This window comes from Carettochelys insculpta, chromosome 11 (assembly GCF_033958435.1).
Source record: "Carettochelys insculpta isolate YL-2023 chromosome 11, ASM3395843v1, whole genome shotgun sequence".
Lineage (NCBI taxonomy): Eukaryota > Metazoa > Chordata > Testudines > Carettochelyidae > Carettochelys > Carettochelys insculpta.
Genome location: NC_134147.1, coordinates 16,836,998 through 16,857,002, shown reverse-complemented (window position 1 = coordinate 16,857,002; position 20,005 = coordinate 16,836,998). Strand labels below are relative to the sequence as shown.

The 20,005-nt window shown below is 46.7% G+C and overlaps 1 protein-coding gene across 1 annotated transcript in view; it reads left to right on the top strand.

Moving 5' to 3' along the window:
• The first annotated feature begins 6,897 nt into the window (after positions 1–6,897).
• Positions 6,898–20,005, top strand: part of TOP6BL (TOP6B like initiator of meiotic double strand breaks) — a 34,502-nt gene continuing 21,394 nt past the window's right edge. The window contains exons 1-7 of the mRNA XM_075005920.1: positions 6,898–6,960; positions 9,548–9,689; positions 9,777–9,830; positions 11,565–11,674; positions 12,779–12,862; positions 13,119–13,174; positions 14,674–14,745. Coding sequence (XP_074862021.1) covers positions 6,898–6,960; positions 9,548–9,689; positions 9,777–9,830; positions 11,565–11,674; positions 12,779–12,862; positions 13,119–13,174; positions 14,674–14,745 — 581 coding nt within the window. The remainder of the gene's footprint in view (positions 6,961–9,547; positions 9,690–9,776; positions 9,831–11,564; positions 11,675–12,778; positions 12,863–13,118; positions 13,175–14,673; positions 14,746–20,005) is intronic.

Below are 20,005 nucleotides of genomic sequence, written 5' to 3'. Positions count from 1 at the left end.
AGGGGAGGAGGGAGGAGGTCATTTGAGGGCTGTGGGGTCAGTTGAGGTGGGGGGTCTTTTGGGGGTCGTGGAGTGGGTGGGGTCATCTGGAACAGTGAGGGGATAGGTTGGGCTGCTGGGTGCACTGTTCTGTGGCTCTGATCACACCCACCCCTTTCCTCGCATTCACCCAGCCACTTCTCTCATCATAGAGGACAGTCAGGTTTGTCGGTCATGACTCGCCCTTGGTGAATCCATGTTGACTCTTCCTCCTCACCTTCTAATAACCAGCAGTCCTGTAGCACCAGCGTATTAATCAGAACTCTGATGAAATGGGTCTTGCCCACAAAAGCTCATTACCTAATAAATAGAACTGTTAGTCTTTAAGATGCTACCAGACTGCTTGTTCTTTGTGAAGCTACAGACTGACACGGCTACCTTCTGGGACTGCTGATCACCTTACTCTTATTCAACTGCTTCACAATGGATTCTTTGAGGATCTGCCCCATGATTTTTCTGGAGGTTGAGCAGTTGCATGGATTCTCCTACTTTCCTTTTTTAAAGATGGGCACGATATGTGCCTTATTCCAGTCAGCTAGCTGGCTGGGACCGCCCCCGATCACTACAAGTTTTCAAAGATGGCCAATGGCTCTGCAATCACATCCACTAGCTCCCTCAGCACTCTTGGATGTATTATGATTAGGCCTATGGACTTCTGCACATCCAACTTTTCTAAATAGTCCTTAACCTGTTCTTTCACCACTCAGGGCTGCTCACCTCCTCCCCATACTGTGCTGCCCAGTGGAACAACCTGGGAGCTGACATTGTCTGCGAAGACAAGGGGAGAAAAAAACACTGAATACTTCAGCTTTGTCCACATCATCTGCCACCCAGTAGCAGAGGTGTAAAGTAACTAAGTAGAAAGACTTTTCTCAAGTATTACTCAAGTACTTTTTTCAGGATTTGTACTTTACTCAAGTAATCTATTTTCATGGAACTTGTACTTTCACTTAAGTAATTTTTTTTAGAAAGTACTGTACTTTTTACTCACATGCATATTATCCAATCATCGTGCAGTGACAACTTCTTTAAAAAAAAAAAAAACAACAAGCACAATGACCCTGCCAAAGAAGAACCTTTTTACTAGCCTTTTAATAGCTGCATCAATACCTTTTCACTCAAAAACAGTATCTATGCAGTATCTACCATCCCCAGTGACCGAGGCTGTTGCCCAAGGTGATGTCCTGAGAAGGGTGCATATGAAGAGTCTCATGTGATTTTACCTGCAGGTGAGCCAGTTAGGTAGGAGGGGATATCCAGGAGGGAGGACAACAGTTGCAGCGCTTATTCTGTCTCAGGTAATTCCTCTGTTCTGGCGGGAGAAGCAGCAAGGTGTGTGGCCATGTCAGGGGCTCTCCATTCTCCCTAGGACAGGAGGCACTCTGTAGAAGTCCTGTGGGAAGAGGGTGGGGCAGGCAGTGCTTGAAGAGGCTCAGGGTGGGTGGCTGAGTTTTCTGGGGGTTGAAGAAGTGTGTGTATTCTCTCTGTTCTGGCTGACTGGTGTATGGGGAGGATATTAGTGTGTGTGTGGCTTCCCTCTGTGTGCTGGCTGGCTGGCTGGGATGTAAAGTAACCCTGCTATCTGGGTGAAAGTTTAATGTGGAGGAGGTCTGGGTCCACCCTCACCCCCTTTTCCTCCTAAGCTCCACTGGGGGACTGAGGAGGAGAACTGGGCTATGAACTGGGGAGTGGGGATGACACTTGAGTTTTGAGGTGGGAACCTTTTAATTGTGCCCCTCCCCACCAGCAGTTGGTTCTGTCTTCCTGCTCTGGCTGGCTTAGAAGTTTTGCTCACTTTTTGGGGGTAGATGTGGGGGCTGCTGCTGTTGCTTCCCCAATGTGAGGTAGGTGGGTGGATGCAGAAAAGATAACTGTTACTGAAAGCAGCTCTCCCAGGAGTTCCCTAGGGAAAGGAGTCACAGTGGGTGATGTCTGGCTGGATGGCTGAAGCACATTTACTTTTCATTCAATTCTTGATGACCTAGCCACACCCTCAGGTTTTGTTTATGATCTCACTACAAGTTGTACTTTTCAGTACGCTGAAGTTTCTCGGGTCAGGGAGCCTTCTGAGCTGAGAAATTTCTGAGCACAGTGTTATTCTTGCATCAAGATTAAGAATAAGGATTTTTCTTTGTTCCCATCTTAACCTGCAAACCTTCCTCATTCTTTGGAAGGATAAGGTGTGATTGCTGTGACTTGCAGTTTCAATGAGGCACTTAAACAAAGAGGAATTTAGTGGGAATATAGGCTGTGCCCCATCCCCTCTGCAGTGTTTCACCCCTGCTGTTCTGGCTCATAACAAGGCTTGGTGGAATGCACTTTTTATTTTTTATAATTTATGTGTAATATGTTTTAAGCTTTTTGTAGTTTTATAATTTTCAAAGTTGTGGGAAATTATGGAGGGAGGTCTGATAAATTTTAATGGCAGACAAAGCTGAGATGCAGAGTTCAAGCTTTAAAGCTGTTAAAACGCAGAGACATGGTGGGTGAGGTAACAGCGTTTTTATTTTGAAAGAGCTTTGGTTGGTGAGAGATTAGCCCTTTTGAGCTTCACAGACCTGGAGAAGAGCTCTGAGGAGTTCCAAAAATTGTCTCTCTCACCAACCATATTTGCTCCAATTAATGATATTACTTCGCTCACTTTGTGGCTCTCATGCAGGCACCAATATGACTACAACAGAACGGCAAAATCCACTATAGAACATGTCAAGATATATAAAATAAATACCCTAATACCAGACATGAGTTGTTGATTTAACTATTCATTCAGTCGTCCATTTGTTACAATCCCAGTTCAGAAGTTTATATCATTGAATTTTAACTCTAACAAGTTCTCAAGCCACATTTTTCTTGCTTTCCCTATCTATAGCTGATTTAATTATTACTGATGGAAATATTTAGGATTGCTGTGTACTGTTAAATCACCTAATTTTTAAGTTATTTGAACCCCGCCCTCAAAAAAAATCCCCCCCAAATGCTAGACACTTCAAGTGCCTAAGTTTCCTCTGGAATGACAGTTAATATTGCCTTCCCCAGCCCCACTACAATCTGAAATTACACCACTGGTGAGTCAGGAGTGGTTAGAGGGCTGCAGGAGAGCCATGGGCAAGATGTCGCCCACAGCCGATAGCATGGAGCTCACCATGAGCTGCAGGCCAAGCACTAGGCATAAGGGGCAAGTGCTGCTGCAGCAAGAGAGCTGCCAGTGCTTCTTCATAACATCTCAAACTTGGGAGGTAGAACCCACTGAAGGTTGAGTGACCCCTCAGGTATTTTTACCCACTGTTTCATTTCACACTCTGATGCCTTTCAAAAAGAGCAGTTGCCTTTTGTGTGTCATATCTGGGGGAAAATATTTAATTCAGGGGTAGGGATCCTTTCTGGGGTTAGGGGCCGCAGTTCAGGGTCACATACAAGTGAGAAGCAAAAACAAAAACAAACAGAACGCTCACTGATGTGGCCCCCAACAGAGAAGAAGAAATACATTTCCCTTGCACATTCCCCTTGAAGGGCCCAGCCTAGTAGATCTTGTGTGCTCCAGCCCCATGAGAGGATGGCAGGAGGTTGGAACTCCAGCATGGGCTCCTCAATGCTGGGGGGAATCCCTGAGTCTTGGGGGGCAGATCTAGGCAAGCCAGGGGCTGCATCCAGCCCCCTCCCACCCCCCTGGGCCTTAGGTTCCCCACCTGTGATTTAAGTTAAAATAACCAATTCCCTATATAGCTCTTAAAGGAAGGGCTTGGCTAAGAAGGACTTTGACAGCTCCCTTTGCAAAGGGGATTGATATTAGCCCTGTACACAGAGGAGCAAAGGACTGAGCAGCTTCCAAGGGAAATAGGAGGTGGGGGCAGAGGAACCAAAATGCAAGTTTGTCCAGGGCACCATTTTCCCTAAGGCTTGACTCTGATAATTTTAAAAATCAACTACTTCTAAGGTTGAACAAACATTTTTGTAATTAATCATTACAATGCTAAAATGCATACTTGTGAATGTGGACAAAATAAGTACATTTCTGTACTTTGACTCCTGTATTTAATTTGGTCACTCTTTAGCTTTATAAATGAAGGCTACGACTACGTTTAAATTCCAGATTTGAAATATAAATCCATAGTAAGTGTGTATATAATACACACACACACACACACACGTACATACACACATAAGTATATATGAAAAAATAAATGGAGGCCTATGATAACTCAGGTGGTTAAACAAATTTCTATTGAATGGCTACTTTTTACTTCTGGATACTTTAGTACTACCAAGATAAGATAACTTTATACTTTTACCAAAGTTGTTTTTGGTAAGGATACTTTAACTTTTACTTAAATACATTTTTTGCAAAGTAACTGTACTTTTACCTATGTGACTTTTTGGGGTACTTTTTACACCTCTGCCTGGTTGCCTCTTCCATTCAGTAAGGATCCCACACTTTCCCTGACCTTCTTGTTGCTAACATATGTGTAGAAACCCTTCTTGTTACCCTTTATATCCCTTGCTAGCTGTAACTCCAATTGCACTGTGGCCTTACTACACTCCTACAAGCTCAAGTAATATTTTATACTCTTTCCTAGTAATCTGTCCAAGATTCCACTTTTTGTTAGCTTCTTTTTCTTTTTTTTTTTTTTTGTTTTTTTGTTTGTTTATTTGTTTAAGTTCACTGACAATTTCTCTGTTAAGGCCTGGTCTACATTAGGAGGTTAGGTTGAACTTAGCTGACATAGGTCAATTTTTCTAAGCAACCATTCCACACTACAGGGTCCATTCTGTCTACTTTAAGAGCTTCTAAGGTCAACTTTTGTACTCCTGATTTTCATGAGGAGTAACACCAAAATCGACCTTGCATGGTCGACTTTAGGGTAGTCCGAAAGGAGCATTGTAAAATTCAACGTTATTGGCCTCCTGGAGGTATCTAACAGGGTCCCAGTGAGACCATTCTGGCCACCATATTCAGCTTCACTACTCTACAGGTATGCAGAAATGGCCTGGAAAATTTGAATGTCCCATCTATCTTTCATGAACAGTTTATACTCATGTATGACAGCACTCCAGTCATGTGAGCTACCCCACCAAGTCTCTGCTATTCCAATCATATCATAGTTCCTTGAGAAGTCCTTGGGGCTTTCTGAAAAATCAGGTGTCTTAAGCTCAGCACAGTAACAGAGGTAGCCGTGTTAGTCTGTAGTCTTAACAAAACAAAACAGCAGAAATGTAGAACTTTAAAGACTAACAAAATTATTTATTTGGTGATGAGATTTCATGGGACAGACCCACTTCATCAGATCAATCATATTTCCAATACAGACTGGCATCTATAAGTACAGAGGTCCAAAAAACATGACAAGTCAAGTACATAGGACCGAAGGAGGGGGATGATGAAGGGTGGGGGATGTTAAGTGTCTTGCCTGAGATAATTATGAGCCTCAAAGGAAGGGAAGCAGTCCTTGTAACGTGTGAGGTAATTGCTGTCCCTGTTCATACCAAGTGTTGATGTGTCGAATTTGAATATGAATTCCAATTCAGAACTGTATATAATCTGTTTGCAAAGTCTCTTTGTCCTAAGACACAAATTATCAGGTCTTTAAGCTCAGTATGTTAAACACTGGGGTGCCTGTGATCACTAGTAAAACATCACAGAGGCTTGGACCCTCGATAGACCATAACGCTCATTCCGAGGCTGATGTCGAAGTGGCCACTTCCAGAATGGACGACTGTATTGGTGCAACAGCTCTTCAAAATAACAAGGGACATAGAAAACTTCTCAGTTTATATTAACATGACCGTAGCTCCTCTAAGTCCCAGCTGAGACCAGGGTGGCACTGAGCCAGGCATTGTATAGCCATTTAGTGAGGGTGAGAGTCTTTACTCCAATGAGTTTACAGTCTAGAGGGACAACTGATAGGAGAGGAAACAGACATCTAGTTGGATCTTGTCTATGGTCAGTGGCAGAGCTGCAGTAACCCTTGAGTTTGAAGTCCTAGGCATGTGCCTGGCACACAGGTCCTTGCTTCTTTCTTGGAATAAATAGAACCAGTATGTCCTCCCATGTCCTCGTGTAAGCCACAAGCATCACAAATGCAGAATCAGGAGGTGCAAGTTTCCCACATTATTAACTGTTTGTGTGCGTGTGCATGTGCGTGCTCATGCTGCATGTGCCTTTGCAGGTGGAGAGGCAGGAATGATACTCTTGCATGGACTTTCTAGGGCTTTAGCAAGTAACTGCAACCTAAGCAATACTACTGTGGAAGCTAGTAGTGTCATACAGAGGTATTTGCATATGGCACAGGGAATGAGTGCCTCTGCACCTAGGAAGTGTTCAGTAAATTGCACACGGGCTTAGATCTGAGTCAGTTCCTGTCTTAGTTGCGGATCCCATAGGTGACTTTGTGCAAGACCTTTGTGCCTTGCTTCCCACTGTCTGGGGCTGAAGACAAAGCCCAAGGGCTTCAGCCCTGGGTGGAGGGATTCAGGTTACAGGTCTGCCACCTGGGGCTGAAGTTCTTGGGCTTAAACTTTGTCCCCTACCCAGGAGAGTAAAGCTTAGGGTGCACTTGGGTTTGGGGCCCCCCTCCTGTGATCTAGTAGCAGTCCAGCTGAGAGAGACTTCTTGCTCTCAACACAGCTCCCCAAACTTGAGGGCTTCAGCTATGAAACCTTAACCCTGCATGACATCCCAAATGCTAGATCCTTCCATGTTTAGAGGCTCAAAACCTGGTCTCTTCAGGCTAAGCCAGTTACCAAAGGGTTAAAATGGCAGATCCAGTTGAATCAAGGTGGCAGGTTTGCAACCTCTTGCTGGCTTTAATGTCTTCATGAAAAGGGAGATTGTTTGTGACACTGGCAGAGCGGGGACTTGCCATGAAAGATCTTAATCCACTTTCCATCCTGCTGCAGGGGGATTATGCCGTGGCAGAGTCCAGGGTGAGGGGCCAGGGAATACAGGAGACTTCTACTCATAAAGCTGCCTATTGCGTGACAAGGAACTCTTTTGTTAATAAGGCCTTTCTCCCCTTCCCAGCCCTGTGTGGAGTGGTGTGTGTCTGATTTCCCAGCGGGTCTGCAGGATTATGGGCATGTGGCATGGGACTGTAATGTCACAGGTGATGCCTGGCTCAGTGTGTGCCCCAAGGGGTTTACAACCCCATGTATGGAGCTAGCATCAAAGGAAAGCAGGAGCTGTGCTGTGAATTAATACAGTGTTGAGAGTCAGATGGAGAAGGCTGCATGGCTCTCTGGCTAGGGCACAGAGATGGCACCAAGGACTCCTGGGTTGTCTCCCAGTTCTGGAAAGGGATTAGGGCAGAGGTGGTCAAGTTGCAGCCTGCAGTCTGCATCTAGTTCGCCAAGCCTTTTAATCCATCCTGCTGAGGGCTCCTACAATGAGGAGCAGGGAGAGCTTCAGGTGCCGTCCCCAGCAAAATCTCTCAGTTCCCTTTAGCCAGCTAATAGGAGCTAAGAGATTTTGCTTGAGTAGGGACTGAGTGGCATGATGCCGGCCACTGGGAGCTGAAAGATTGTGCTAGTGGCAGAGCAGTTCAGCATGATTTCTTGGCTCCCAATGGCCAGTTTCCAAGCCTTGCGGACACATCAAGGCAGATCTCAGACTCCACATCCCTCCGTAGAAAAGTGCAGACCTAGACCACTTACCAAAATCTTGCAGTGGCCCCCACCAAAAATTATTGCCCACTCTGAATTATGGTCTAGTCATGTGGGAGTGCTGGGAGCTGGGATTCCTGGGTTCTGTTTCTGACTCTGGAAGGATAAGAGCATCTACTGCATTGGTGGCCAGCTCCATCAGGGTCATCTGCTCACAGACTGCAAGACGTTCCTGATATTGATGGTCCATAGGCATTGCCCCCTGCAGCTCCTGGTGGTTGCTGTTTACTGCTCCCAGTCAATGGGACTTGTGGGAGGCAGTGGCTACCACATCCCTGCAGCCCTTCCCCTGCAGGTCTCACCTCCATAGCTCCCATGGCTGGGAGTGGTGAACCACAGCAGCTGGGAGCTCCAGGAGGTGGTGCCTGGGGATGGTCAAAGTCAAAAATGTTTTGTCACCTGTAATCAGACTACCCTGATTGGCTGCATGTGCATGTGGGCTGCAGGTTGTCCACCACTGATCTAGTGGATTATAACAAGGAGAGTGGGCAATCAGGACTGCTGGGTTCTGTTTCCAGCTCTGCCACTTACCTGGGGCAAATTCCTTGCCATACTTGTGCCCCTGTTTCGTTTCCCATACCATGTTTATTTAGATCGAACTCTTGGGGTCTGCTCTGTGCATACAGTTACTATATCAAGGTTGGTTAGGAATGGGATTTTTTTACCAATATAGTTATACTAAGACAGCCTCTACTGTGATGCAGTTATATTGGGATAAAGGTGCCTTATCTCATTACAGCTTATTCCCCTTGTGAGCTATCTTTGTATAAATACATTTACCCTGGGCTGTTTGCGTCCAAACTGAGCAAGTTGTAAGCCTGTCACTAGACGTAGAGAATTAAACCAGGGCCACTTCTGTGTGCAGACAGGACTTTAGCGTGTGCTTGTATAATGCTTAGCAAAACTGGTCTCTGCTCTCCATGGGAGATGCTACAGTGAAACAAATAGCAAAGATCAATCAGCTCTGTGCAGCTGGTCTTGCCTAGCCTGGCCAAAGAAAGGCGAAAAACAGATCTGATTGCTCTCTCTGAATGCATTTGGGGAAGGAACCTAGGGACGGAATAGAGCTGCTGAAGCTCAAGGACAGCATTGGCACAAGAACAAACAGAGAGAAACTGGCCAGGAGTCAATGTTGGTGGGAAAAGAGAGGAAGGTTTCTAACTGGCAGAGGAGTTGAGGGTCCAGAACAACTTTATGGGGTCAACAACTTGGTTAGTTCTAACATGAAGTGTGAGAAACTTGTGGTTGGGATCAGTGTTTTTTTTGTTAGTGAAAAGAGGTGCTAGTACTCAGTACCAGCAAATACAAGCTCAAAAACAGCACTGGTTGGGATTCCGGGACAGAGTTGCCTGTGATAGCAGGGGCTGGACTCAGTGACCCAGGAGCTCCATGCTGTTATGTTCCTGACAAACACGGGGAAGTCAGACAAAACCGTAAATAGTCTCGCAGGAAGATTGCCTTGCACTACTCCCGTTCCTAGAGTTCAGAACAGATTACAAATTCAAGGACAGATGAAGCAGGCTGCAACCTAATGCAGAGAGACCCAGCTCACCCTGTCTTGCTGCAGGCTTAGTGTGGAAAGGACTCAGTCTGCACTAAACTGAGACCAGAGGCTCCCCTACAGAGTTCCTTGTCTGGAAGCAAGACCAGAAAACCTACTAAAAGTTTAAAGTGAGCGATCACGTTTCTAACAGTTTTCAGTACCCCACATCTGCCACCCCTGTGTCCCTATGATCATCACTGCACCTTTTGCTGCTTTTCAGAGACGAGCTGCACTTCTCTGGGGCAGGTTCCTGCTTGCGTGCTTTCCCAGGAGAGGCTGATCATTTTTGTGCTGTTCCTACCATTTCAGATTTTGGAATATCTCATCATTCACCTTAAGAGTGAGGAAGAAAGGCAGCTAAAAGGATTAGCCCTGGAAGGGATAGTGCTAGTTTCCACTAATCTCAGTGATTCCACGTGTGATAGAAACCAGCTCCAGGGCACCACCACTAGTGAGTAGAGTGAAGCAGAATAAGGACTCTGGTGTGGCTGTGTTGTTCCTTTGGGTTTAACACCTACCTTGTATTTTCTCCCCACAGTTGCTGCAGCAGGGAATTTTTGCTCTACAATCTCAAATGAGCAGATCTGGAAAGGTACAAAAACCCTCAAATCTGTTTCCAAAGATGCCCAGGCAGACCCTGGGGATGCTGTTCAAGAGGCTGATCTTCCTCCCTGTGAAAAAGATGCTCCTTTCTGTTCTGAGTTTTGTTGACTACAGCTCTCCACTCAGGGATCTCCTTTCGCTGAATCCAGAGCCTCAGTGGGAATTAACCCCTTTCTGACAGGTGATGTGATGCCTCTTCACACTCAGTGAGAGCATTACAAAAGGGAGACAATGGGACTGCCAGATTGGATCACACCAAGGTCCCTTTGGTTTTATGTCTCCTTGGCCCCCTACCACATGATTCATGGCATGGTGTGAAGAACCACAGAGTGGGCCATTGTGGACTCAACTATCTGTAGAGAAAGTTTACTCACCTAGAGCACTCAGGACCCATTTGTAAAACGTTGTGTCCTTTTGTGACCCAGACATCCCTACAAATTGCCTTCACTAGCAATGGGGCAGGAGAGGAACTAGGCTGAGACTCCAGAGCTCACAGAGAAGAAGGTTTGGGGAATTTGGGCACCTGGAGGTGAACAGGGAAAACGAAGAGGAGTAGTGAGGCTGAAGTTGGGAGTTTTAGGGAGCCTTGGCATAGGACGATAAGGTAAAAGGGTAGGGAATTTGGGGGCTGAAGGGCTTGGGGTACTTTGGGGGAAGAGCAGGGTGGCTGGGGTCCAGAATCAGTGACTTGACATATGAGGAATTGCCCAACTGTCCAGGAGAGGTACACTGGGGGCCTGGGCTGATGGGCAGAGCAGGGAGTAAGAAAGGTGGGATGTAGCCCACCTGCAGGGTAGGAGTTCATAGTGGGGCTGGTACTTGCCAGAAAACAGGACCTCTCCTGCTCCCTCCCAGCTCCTGATGCACAGGGCTGGCTGCATTTGGCTTCCTGCTCTGAGCTCTGCAGCCTCCAGGGTAACAGCACTGCTCAGGTTTGACCTGTGTCCCGTCTGGCCTGCCACAATTTGTGTGAATAGCATTGCAACCTGGCACCACAGCACTGCTCACTTAAATTTGGCCCAGTCAGCTGACCCCACATCCTTTTGATGGAAGAGTGACTGGGCCAGTCTGAGCGGGGCTCTGGTCTTTTGCTTCAAGTTGCAAGGCCCAGCAAGGGAGCTGAGCTCAGCTTGTCCCGTCACCCTTCAATATGTTCTAGTGACCCAGTTTTGTGTGGTGATTCGCTAAAGTGACTCTATTTTTAATTTATTTGTAGTGAGATTTCAGTGTTCACAGAGCACAAGATTGGGCATCAGCACACCTGGTTCTGTCAGCAACTTGCGATGTGACCCTAGGCAAGTCTCTTCCCCTCTCAATGTCTCTGTGCTCCTTCCTGCCATGTGTCAAGTTGACTTACAAGCTCTTGCAGGAAAGGACTGTCACTGTGAGTCTGTGGCACTCCCAGTACAATGGGGGCCCATAGGGCTGGGCGCACAGACACCTTGTTGGAGACAGTCCCTGCCCCAAAGAGTTCAAAGGCTAAGCGAACACAGGGTGTGAGGAAAACAGAATCACTGAGAGGGGCAAGGACTTTCCCAAGGACAAAGAGGAAGTCAGTGACAGCAGTGAATAGAATCCAGCAGTCCTGGCTTGTGCCCTACTCACTTAAGTGCCACTCTGTTTCTATAGGAGACAGTGCGTTTGATTGGTTTCGGTAGCATGGAGCTTCAGACTGAACTAGTTCATTCTGGCATATGTAACCCAGAATCTCTCCCTTGTGCAGAAATGGAGGGGCTGCTGGCTGAGCTCTCTGTGCCCTGGACCAGGCCTTGGATGTCAGGTGGATGTAGCCATGAGCTCCTGGATTCTACTGCACTCCAGATCACTTTCAAGGTTTGACTTGGTCTTACTTCTCAAAGTCACTTCCAAGTATCACGTGGAACCCAACTTGGAGCCTGACCTTGCCAGAGGCTGTGCGCCTCCTGGGAGACAGTTGGCTTCACTCTAGTGGAAGTTGATAGTGCTGTACACCATGCAGAATTGGGCTCCCAGAGATTAAAGACTAACCAGGTATTTGTATTAATGTAGCAGCTACAGACACCAACCAAGATCAAGGTTCCTATCAGGCTAGACATTACATATACTCCAACAATAATTTCAGCTGAGATTATCGTCAGTGCCTAGTGCAATGGGCTGCTGATCTCAGTTGGGCCCTCAGAGTATTACCAAAGTACCATAATTTGTTTCCTGAAGCAAATACCCACTTTCTAGCGGAGGTAATCTCTGGCTGATGACTGTGTGACAATGGAGCTAGAATGGGAACGGGGTCTCCTACGATATGCCCCACAACCAACTGCTCCAGAGCCACAAGGCACTGGAGTGCAGCTGGTTTGGAATCTAGGCCATTTATTTAGGTCCCTAAATATAAATAGAGCGGACTGATTTCCTGTGGTATGAGGGGGGTGCTCAGTCCCTGCTGTCACTGGTGGGAGTAGGGGGTGTATACAAATCAGGTCATGAGTGCCCAACTTCAGGCACCCATCTGAGAACACTGACCCATATGTACATGTCTCTTTGTGTCATTCAGGTGGCTGGATTCTGGCCATAACTCTGTTAGCATTAACCAGGGCAACCCTGATATCGGGTCAGGCGGGAGACACCATGGAGCTGTTCATTTTGCTGACTTGCAAGCGGTAAATGTTAGGTCTCTCTCTTGGTGGCTCTAACTCATGCTGGAGTGGGGCTGGGTTGGCTCTGTATCACGTAGTTGGGTTTCCTGACTCAGAGCTGGTCTAGTCCCACATAGCTCAGACATGGGGAGAATTGAGCCTTATTATCAGTTGGAAGCTTATTTTGCCTGTCGGTGATGACATCCCTCTTATTGCTGTTGTCCCATGAGGTGCTCCCATTTCTGTGGTTTTGCAGTGACCTTGCAAGCAGCAAAGCTGTGGCTGTGTTTTAGGCCATGGAAAATCAACTTCTTTATTTTATCCTCAGCTCCATGAAAGGCCTGGGGATCTGATGATGGACTGTCTGGCAGTAAAACAGTTCATACACAAGATCAGCATGGTCCACCCAAAGGTAATGCTACGTGGTTTGCAGTGACACCAAAGCTGTGGTAGTGGGAAGTCCCCTCTGGGCAAAGGGCTCCTTGCTTGGCATGAAGGCTCACCCTTGGCCCCTGCCCCAGGCAGTGGGAATGTGACTGAACTACATTGGGGGCCCTGATCTATGTGGTAGTCTGGGCAGAAGCCAGCCCAGAGGAGCCCAGTTGGCAGGGGTGTGTGCAGTGCTCAGCCTAACGAGATGACTCTCCTGATACCTTGTTGATTTACAGATCAGATTCCATTACTGCGTGAACGTGAATGGTGCCGTGTCTGCAGAGACGTACTGGTCAGTAAGCGAGTGATGGGAATGCTCATGTGATAGGTGGTGGTGAATTTATGAGATGGGGCTGCCAGGGCACTTCACACAGGCCGGCACTCAGGAGAACATAGGTGTTGTCGGACTGGATCATACCTCAGGTCCACCTTGTCCAGAGTCCTGGCTCTAACAGTGCCTAATGCTTTTGGGGAAGATCTATCCAGAGTGATTGCGTGTGGGCAGGACAAGTAAGGCAACATTTGGAGGAAGATGCAAGAACCCCAGGGCAGGCCTGTCGATAGAGGAAGGGAGCGAAGAGGGGGGCAATTTCCCCCCAGGCCTGGCGTTTCAAACGGACCCAGAGCTCTGGCGGGCACCCTGCTATTTTGGCAGCAGCTGGAGTTCCAGGCCCCTTTGAATTGCCACAGCAGCACTGCTGTGTGTGGCTCAGAGTGGCAGTGCCATGGTCTGGGCAGTGCTAAGGGCTGAATGCCCTAGGCCCACTGCTTCCGCCCTTGGCCCTGCCATTTCCAGGGTGTGGAGCCATGCCCCCCCCTCCCACTTTGCCCTGGGGCCCTCAGCAGCTGTTGGTGCTGCTGCCCCAGAATAAGCACACTTTGGACAATTTTCACCCAAAACAGCTGGGCTATGTCTACACTGTGGGACTCTAATGACATAAGCACATCAACATAGTTATGCTGGCATAGCACTGTAGTGTAGACAAGCCTACACCAGTGAAAGGGGGTCTTCCATTTCTGTAAAAACACCACCTCCCAGAGCCATAGTAGCTAGGTTGATGGAAGCATTCTTCTATTGACTGAATTAAATCGGCACCACATTGTCATAGCTCCATTGCTCAGGGAGCAGATTTTTTTGCATTCCTGAATGATGCAGCTATGTTGACCTGAATTTTGAATGAAGTTAGGCCTAGTCTGACCCTGATCTCTAATAGTCAGAAACTGGCGTAATCCCTGAGAGAGGAGGTTAAGTATCCCTGACAAAATTATTGTCCTTCTTCAAGTCTTTGTCTGTGTGTATCCTGCTCATCATGGTGCATGTGGGAGAGTGGGAACCATGAGTAGGGTCCACACAAACTAAACATCTGGAAAAACCAGAGTTTTGTAAAGCAAGCAGACATTTGTTCCACTTAAAATGTGTATTTGGTATATTCTTAATATTGTCATAAGCATCTGATCCCTGTTTGATTTGCACTCAGTTCGTAGTCGCTGTACTATCCAGTGGCAGTGAATCCCACAGGCTGATCACACACTGTATGAAAAAAATATTTCCTTAGATTGGTTTTGAATCTCCCACTTTTCACTCTTACCAAATGTTCCCTAGCCCCTGCATTAGGAGACAGAATGAACACAAGCTCCTATTCTTCCTTTTCTAGGCCAGCCACTATAACAGATTTGTCTCCTTTCTATCATAAGGATGGGACGAGTTGCCTTGCTTAAAAATGGTTTGGTGATACTCTAAAGTGATGCTTACTGAGTTAAAATCCTGTCTTGTTAATTTCCACTCTCTAGTGGAGAGAAGAGAGAGAGTACATTTGTGCTGAATGGAATAAAGCTTCTTACTGATCGGAGACATTATATGAGGTAAGAGAGGACTTGATGACAGGTGGTAAGTACCAACCTAGGGACATAATTTCTGATCTCACAGACAAAGGCAGAACATGTTCTCGTTCGATTGTTTGTTCATGTTGATTCCAATCAGGTATGCACCATATGCATACAAGTTGGAAACTTTTTCCCCAGCAGTCTCCATTGGGTTGGTTGTGGAGCCCCTTGGAGTGACATCTTCATGGTGCTGCCGACCTGACCACTCTTTAGTCCATTTTTACCATCTGTGATGGCTTTGGAACATGGTTTATTGCTTGCAAGTGTTCTCTAGCTTCATAATTTGTAATTAGTTAGAAGTAGTTAGAGTTGTCAGAGATGTTAGTTTTCTTTCTGTTGGTATTTGTTAGTTCTTGGTGGCTGGGATCGTTCTGTCCTGCCAGCTGCCCAGCTGCATTGGCTTTTAGGCTTGCAGTTCCTGCTGAAAGCCAATGCAAAACAGTGATCCCTCTGACTCCTGCTTACACTACCTGGGGAAGCTCATCAACCAGAGCACTGCAAAATTTGCAAGATTTTCAAGCCTCTCAAGAAAAAAGAAAGAGATTTTAATGTAAAACAGCTTCTAATGGAAGCCACTCTTAGACCTACAGCACCCAAGCATCCAGGCAAGAGTTCATTGGTGTGGTGTGCCCAAGTTTTGGTACAGAAAATGGTGTATGGAAATCATAAAATCATAGAACACTAGAACTGGAAGGAACCTCGAGAGGTCATCGAGTCCAGTTGCCTGCCCACACAGCAGGACCGAACATCGTCTAGACCATCCCTGATAGACGTTTATCTAACCTGTTCTTCAAAATCTCCAGTGATGGAGATTCCACAACCTCTCTTGGCAATTTATTTCAGTGTTTAACCACCCTGACAATTAGGAAGTTTTTCCTAATGTCCAACCTAAACCTCTGTTCTTGCAGTGTAAGCCCATTGCTCCTTGTGCTATCCCCAGAGGCCAAGGAGAACAATTTTTCTCCATCCTCCTTGTAACCCTCTTTTAGGTACTTGAAAACTGCTATCATGTCCCCTCTAAGTCTTCTCTTTTCTAAACTAAACGAGCCCCGTTCTTTTAGTCTTCCCTCATAGCTCATGTTCTCTAGAACCTTTAATCATTTTTTTTCCTCTTCTCTGCACCTCCAGTTTCTCCACATCTTTTTGAAATGTGGTGCCCAGAACTGGACACAATACTCCGTTTGAGGCCTAATCAGTGCTTAGTAGAGCAAAACAATGAATTCTTGTGCCTTGCTCACAACTCTCCTGTTAATGCATCCCAGAATCTTGGGGTTTTTTTGCAACAGCATCACATGGTTGACTCATATTTAGCCTGTGGTCCACTATGACCCCCTAGATCCCTTTCTGCAGTACTCCTTCCTAGACAGTTGCTTCCCATTTTGTATGTATGAAGCTGATTTCTCCTTCCTAAGTGGACTATTTTGCATTTGTCCTTATTAAACTTTGTCCTCTTTAGCTCAGACCATTTCTCCAGTTGCAACCCCTCCCAGCTTGACATCACCTGCAGACTTAATGAGTGTACTCTCTATGCCAATATCTAAATCGTTGATGAAGATATTGAATAGAACTGGTCCCAGAACAGATCCCTGTGGAACCCCACTTATTATGCCCTTCCAGCATGACTGTGAACCATCAATAATTATTCTCTGAGAATGGTTACCCAGTCAGCTATGCACTCACCTTATAGTAGCCCCATCTAAGTTGTATTTGCCTTGTTTATTGATAGCGCTCAGTAAAGGAACCCCGGCATCATAAATCACCAGCATCACACCATGAGGCAGAGCCACAGCACCACTCAACATAGAATCGTAGGGCTCAAAGGGCTGGAAGGGACCTGAGGAGCTTATCGAGTCCAGCCCCCTGCCTAAATCAGTATCAACCCTAACTAAATCATCCCAGCAAGGACTATGTCAAGACAGGACTTAAAAATGTCAAGGGATGGAAATTCCACCACCTCTCTAGGTAACGCATCTCAGTGCTTCGCTACCCTACTGGTGAAATAGTTTTTCCTAGTATCCAACCTACACCTCACCCTCTGTAACTTCAGACCATTGCTTCTTGTTCTGCCATCCGGCACTACTGATAACAGACTCTCTCCATCCTCTTTAGAGACCTGCTTCAGGAAGTTGAAGGCTGCTGTCAAATTGCCCCTCACTCTTCTCTTCTGCAAACTAAATAAACCCAGATCCCTCAGCCTCTCCTCACCGGTCATGTGCTCCACCCCCCTAATCATTTTCATTGCCCTCCACTGGACCTGCACCAGTGCATCCACATCCTTTCTATACTGGGGAGCCCAGAACAGTATGCAATATTCCAGAGGTGGCCTCACCAGTGCTGAACAGAGCAGAGTAATAACTTCTCTAGTTCTGCTGGCAATGCTCTTCCTAATGCAGCCCAATGTGACATTAGCCTTCTTGGCTACAAGGACACATGCAGATGGCCTTGCTGTGTGGTGAATTCTCCATCACTTGGAGTCTTTAAATCCATAGTGGGCATTTCTGTACATGATACTCTGTAGCTCAGCTGCAAGTGATGGCCCATTGGATGCAGGGCTTCAGATCACTGAATGGGGCCCTTCTTGCCTCTACAATAGATGAGTTTCCTCCTTGGGAAGAATCAGGAGTGAGCACTAGGCAAAGAAAGGGTTAATTTAGCAAGTAAACCAGCAACGCCTAGGGCTTGACCCTGACTCCTGTCTGGAAGCAAGAAAGCTGTGTGCTTTAATCTCTTGAGCAGGAAACCTCACAGATGCCCAGTTTATCTCACTGAAAAAATACTGGGTTCAAAAGCACTGGGAACAGAGGAATATTAGTAGTTTTTCTGAGTGGTTGCACATGTGCATTGCGCTTAAAGTGTGTATGCGCTTTGCACACAGTCACTGGAGATCTTTTCCCATAATACTACTGGTCAGGGTGGCTCAAGCACCCTTTGCAGCCAGGGGCTTCTAGCTCTAAGATATAGCACCCAGCTGACCCCATACCTCCTCAGTTCCTTCTTATTGCCTGTGACAGTTTCTGGAACTTCTCCTTGCTTTGTGAGCTTGCTCACTGGCCATCTTCTCTGGTATCTGAACATAGCTGTAGTCAATTTCAGTGAAGTTCTGTAACTTGTGTCTTAGAAGAGTTTTCGTTTGTTTCCCAGTTCTGTGACATGCTCAGCCATCAGGCTTTAAGCCTGGCGCTTCCTATAAAAGGGCTATGCCTGTGAATGCACTCAAGCTGCCTGAAATGCCTGGGAGAAGCTCACATTGGGAACTTCTTGCCTGATCTACAGAAACGTTAAGCCTTGCACAAAAAAGGACTGGAAGGTCAAACAGAAGGTTTTTTTCATGGAGGTGGAACCAAGACCTCCATCTGAGCCAGGTCAGTCGGATAAAGAGTGCTTCTCCTGCCATACTGGAGTCTCAGCACTCATCACTATCCCCAAGGCTTGGGAAAAGGCACAAGAAACAGTTAGCTGCGACGGAACTATCCCAGTGCCAAAGAGGGCCAGGCATGGGGATCAGAGTAGAGTGCAACCTAAAGCAGGGCACTCTTCCGTCTTGGTACTGCAAAATTGGCACCATTGATTCCAGCACTATGCAGACACTATTGAGTCAGGTACCAGATGAGCCACGTACATCTGTGGCACAACGCAATACCAATGCTATCTCCACACCAGCCACATCAGAGGCCACAGCCAGAGACCTTCTCTCACAGTCAGTAACAGTATCATCAGCAGTACAAGAGTTGGTGTTATCGGTGCCGGCAGTCAGGAGGGAACTCTTTGTTTCTGATCACTGTTCAGTACCAGGCCTTTGGACACCATCAAAAGGGAAACTTACCTCACTGTGCACATCTCCATCTCAACACCAGACTGCACCACTGGTGGGAACTGCACCACTATGATTACCAAAGACTCATTGTTATCAGAGTCATATGTTGAGTCTCATTTCTACCTATCCAAGGCATTGTTTCTGCTACTCCCCCATTTACTTCTCTGCCCAGGTCTATGTACCATCAAGTGCATGGCCAGGAGGTCAGTGGGGTCCTATGCTGGTCTGCTGGCCCCTTCAATGGCTTATTCCAGGCGCTCCAATTCAGTAGCCTCAGAAGAGGAGGCGGCATCATCCCATCAGGCACCCTCCAGTCCGGACTCTGGTACCAAGCTCAATGCTGTACTACAAGACCCAGCAAAGCTGGACCATGCAAAGTCAGAACTTGATGAAAAGCTTCCATAGCCAGTACTGATCTCTGCCCCGGACAAGGCAGTCTCAGGAGAGGGCACCTAACCCTAACCCTAACCCTAACCCTAACTCTAAAGCTCATCAAGAGTTGTTAAAGAGGGTGGCCTTAAATCTGGGCATGCATGTGAAGGTATTGAAAGTGTCCTTCCATAGTCTACTTCACATTTTAACTGCTTTGGGCCCTTGAAAAGTAGCCCTGCCTCTTAAATTAGGCTATTATGGACCCTGCTAAGATCTTCTGTCAGACCTCCTCATCCCTTTTAATCCACATTAAAAAGGTGTGAACCCTGTTCCTGTTATGAATTCCTGTATGCCCATTCCCACCACCCTCCCAGGTCCCTGGTGGTATCTGCTGCTAGTGAGAGAGAAAGACAGGGTCATCAGGGTGCAACTCCAAAATCAAAGAAATTAGACTTGCTTGGTAGAAAAATGTATTCTTCTGGGAGATTACAAAACAGAATTGCAAACCAGCAGGCATTGCTGGGCAGGTATGATTTTAATGTGCGGGACTTTATGAAGAAATTCAAGGACTTGCTCTCACAAGAGACTAAGCAAGAGCTCTCACTGGTGGATGAGGGAAAATCAGTGATGAGAATCTTGTTGCAAGATGCTTAGGATGTGGCTGACTCAGCAGACAGGTTCATGGTTTGGCAGTGGTCATGTGCAGAAGTTAGTGGCTGCAGTCCTCAAGACTCCTGTGGGAGTGCCAGCAAACCCTTCAGGACCTACCTTTTAAAGGAGATATGCTCGTTTCAGAATAGACTGATGCAAAGCTGCATGGGTTAATAGACTCCAGGACGCCTTCAAGGAAGCACTGTGGGCCCAAACAGTCATCTCTCACTCTGCGCTGGATGCTTGTCAGGATCTGCAGAAGAAAAGAAGCAGGGGTTAGACATAGCCACTATCCCCTTCTGCCTTGATGTCAATACCTGTCTCATCTAGACAGTCAGGGGTTTTAAGCAGGTGTTTTGACAGGATGCTTGAGGATGCCATATGAATTTCCAGGATGCCAGA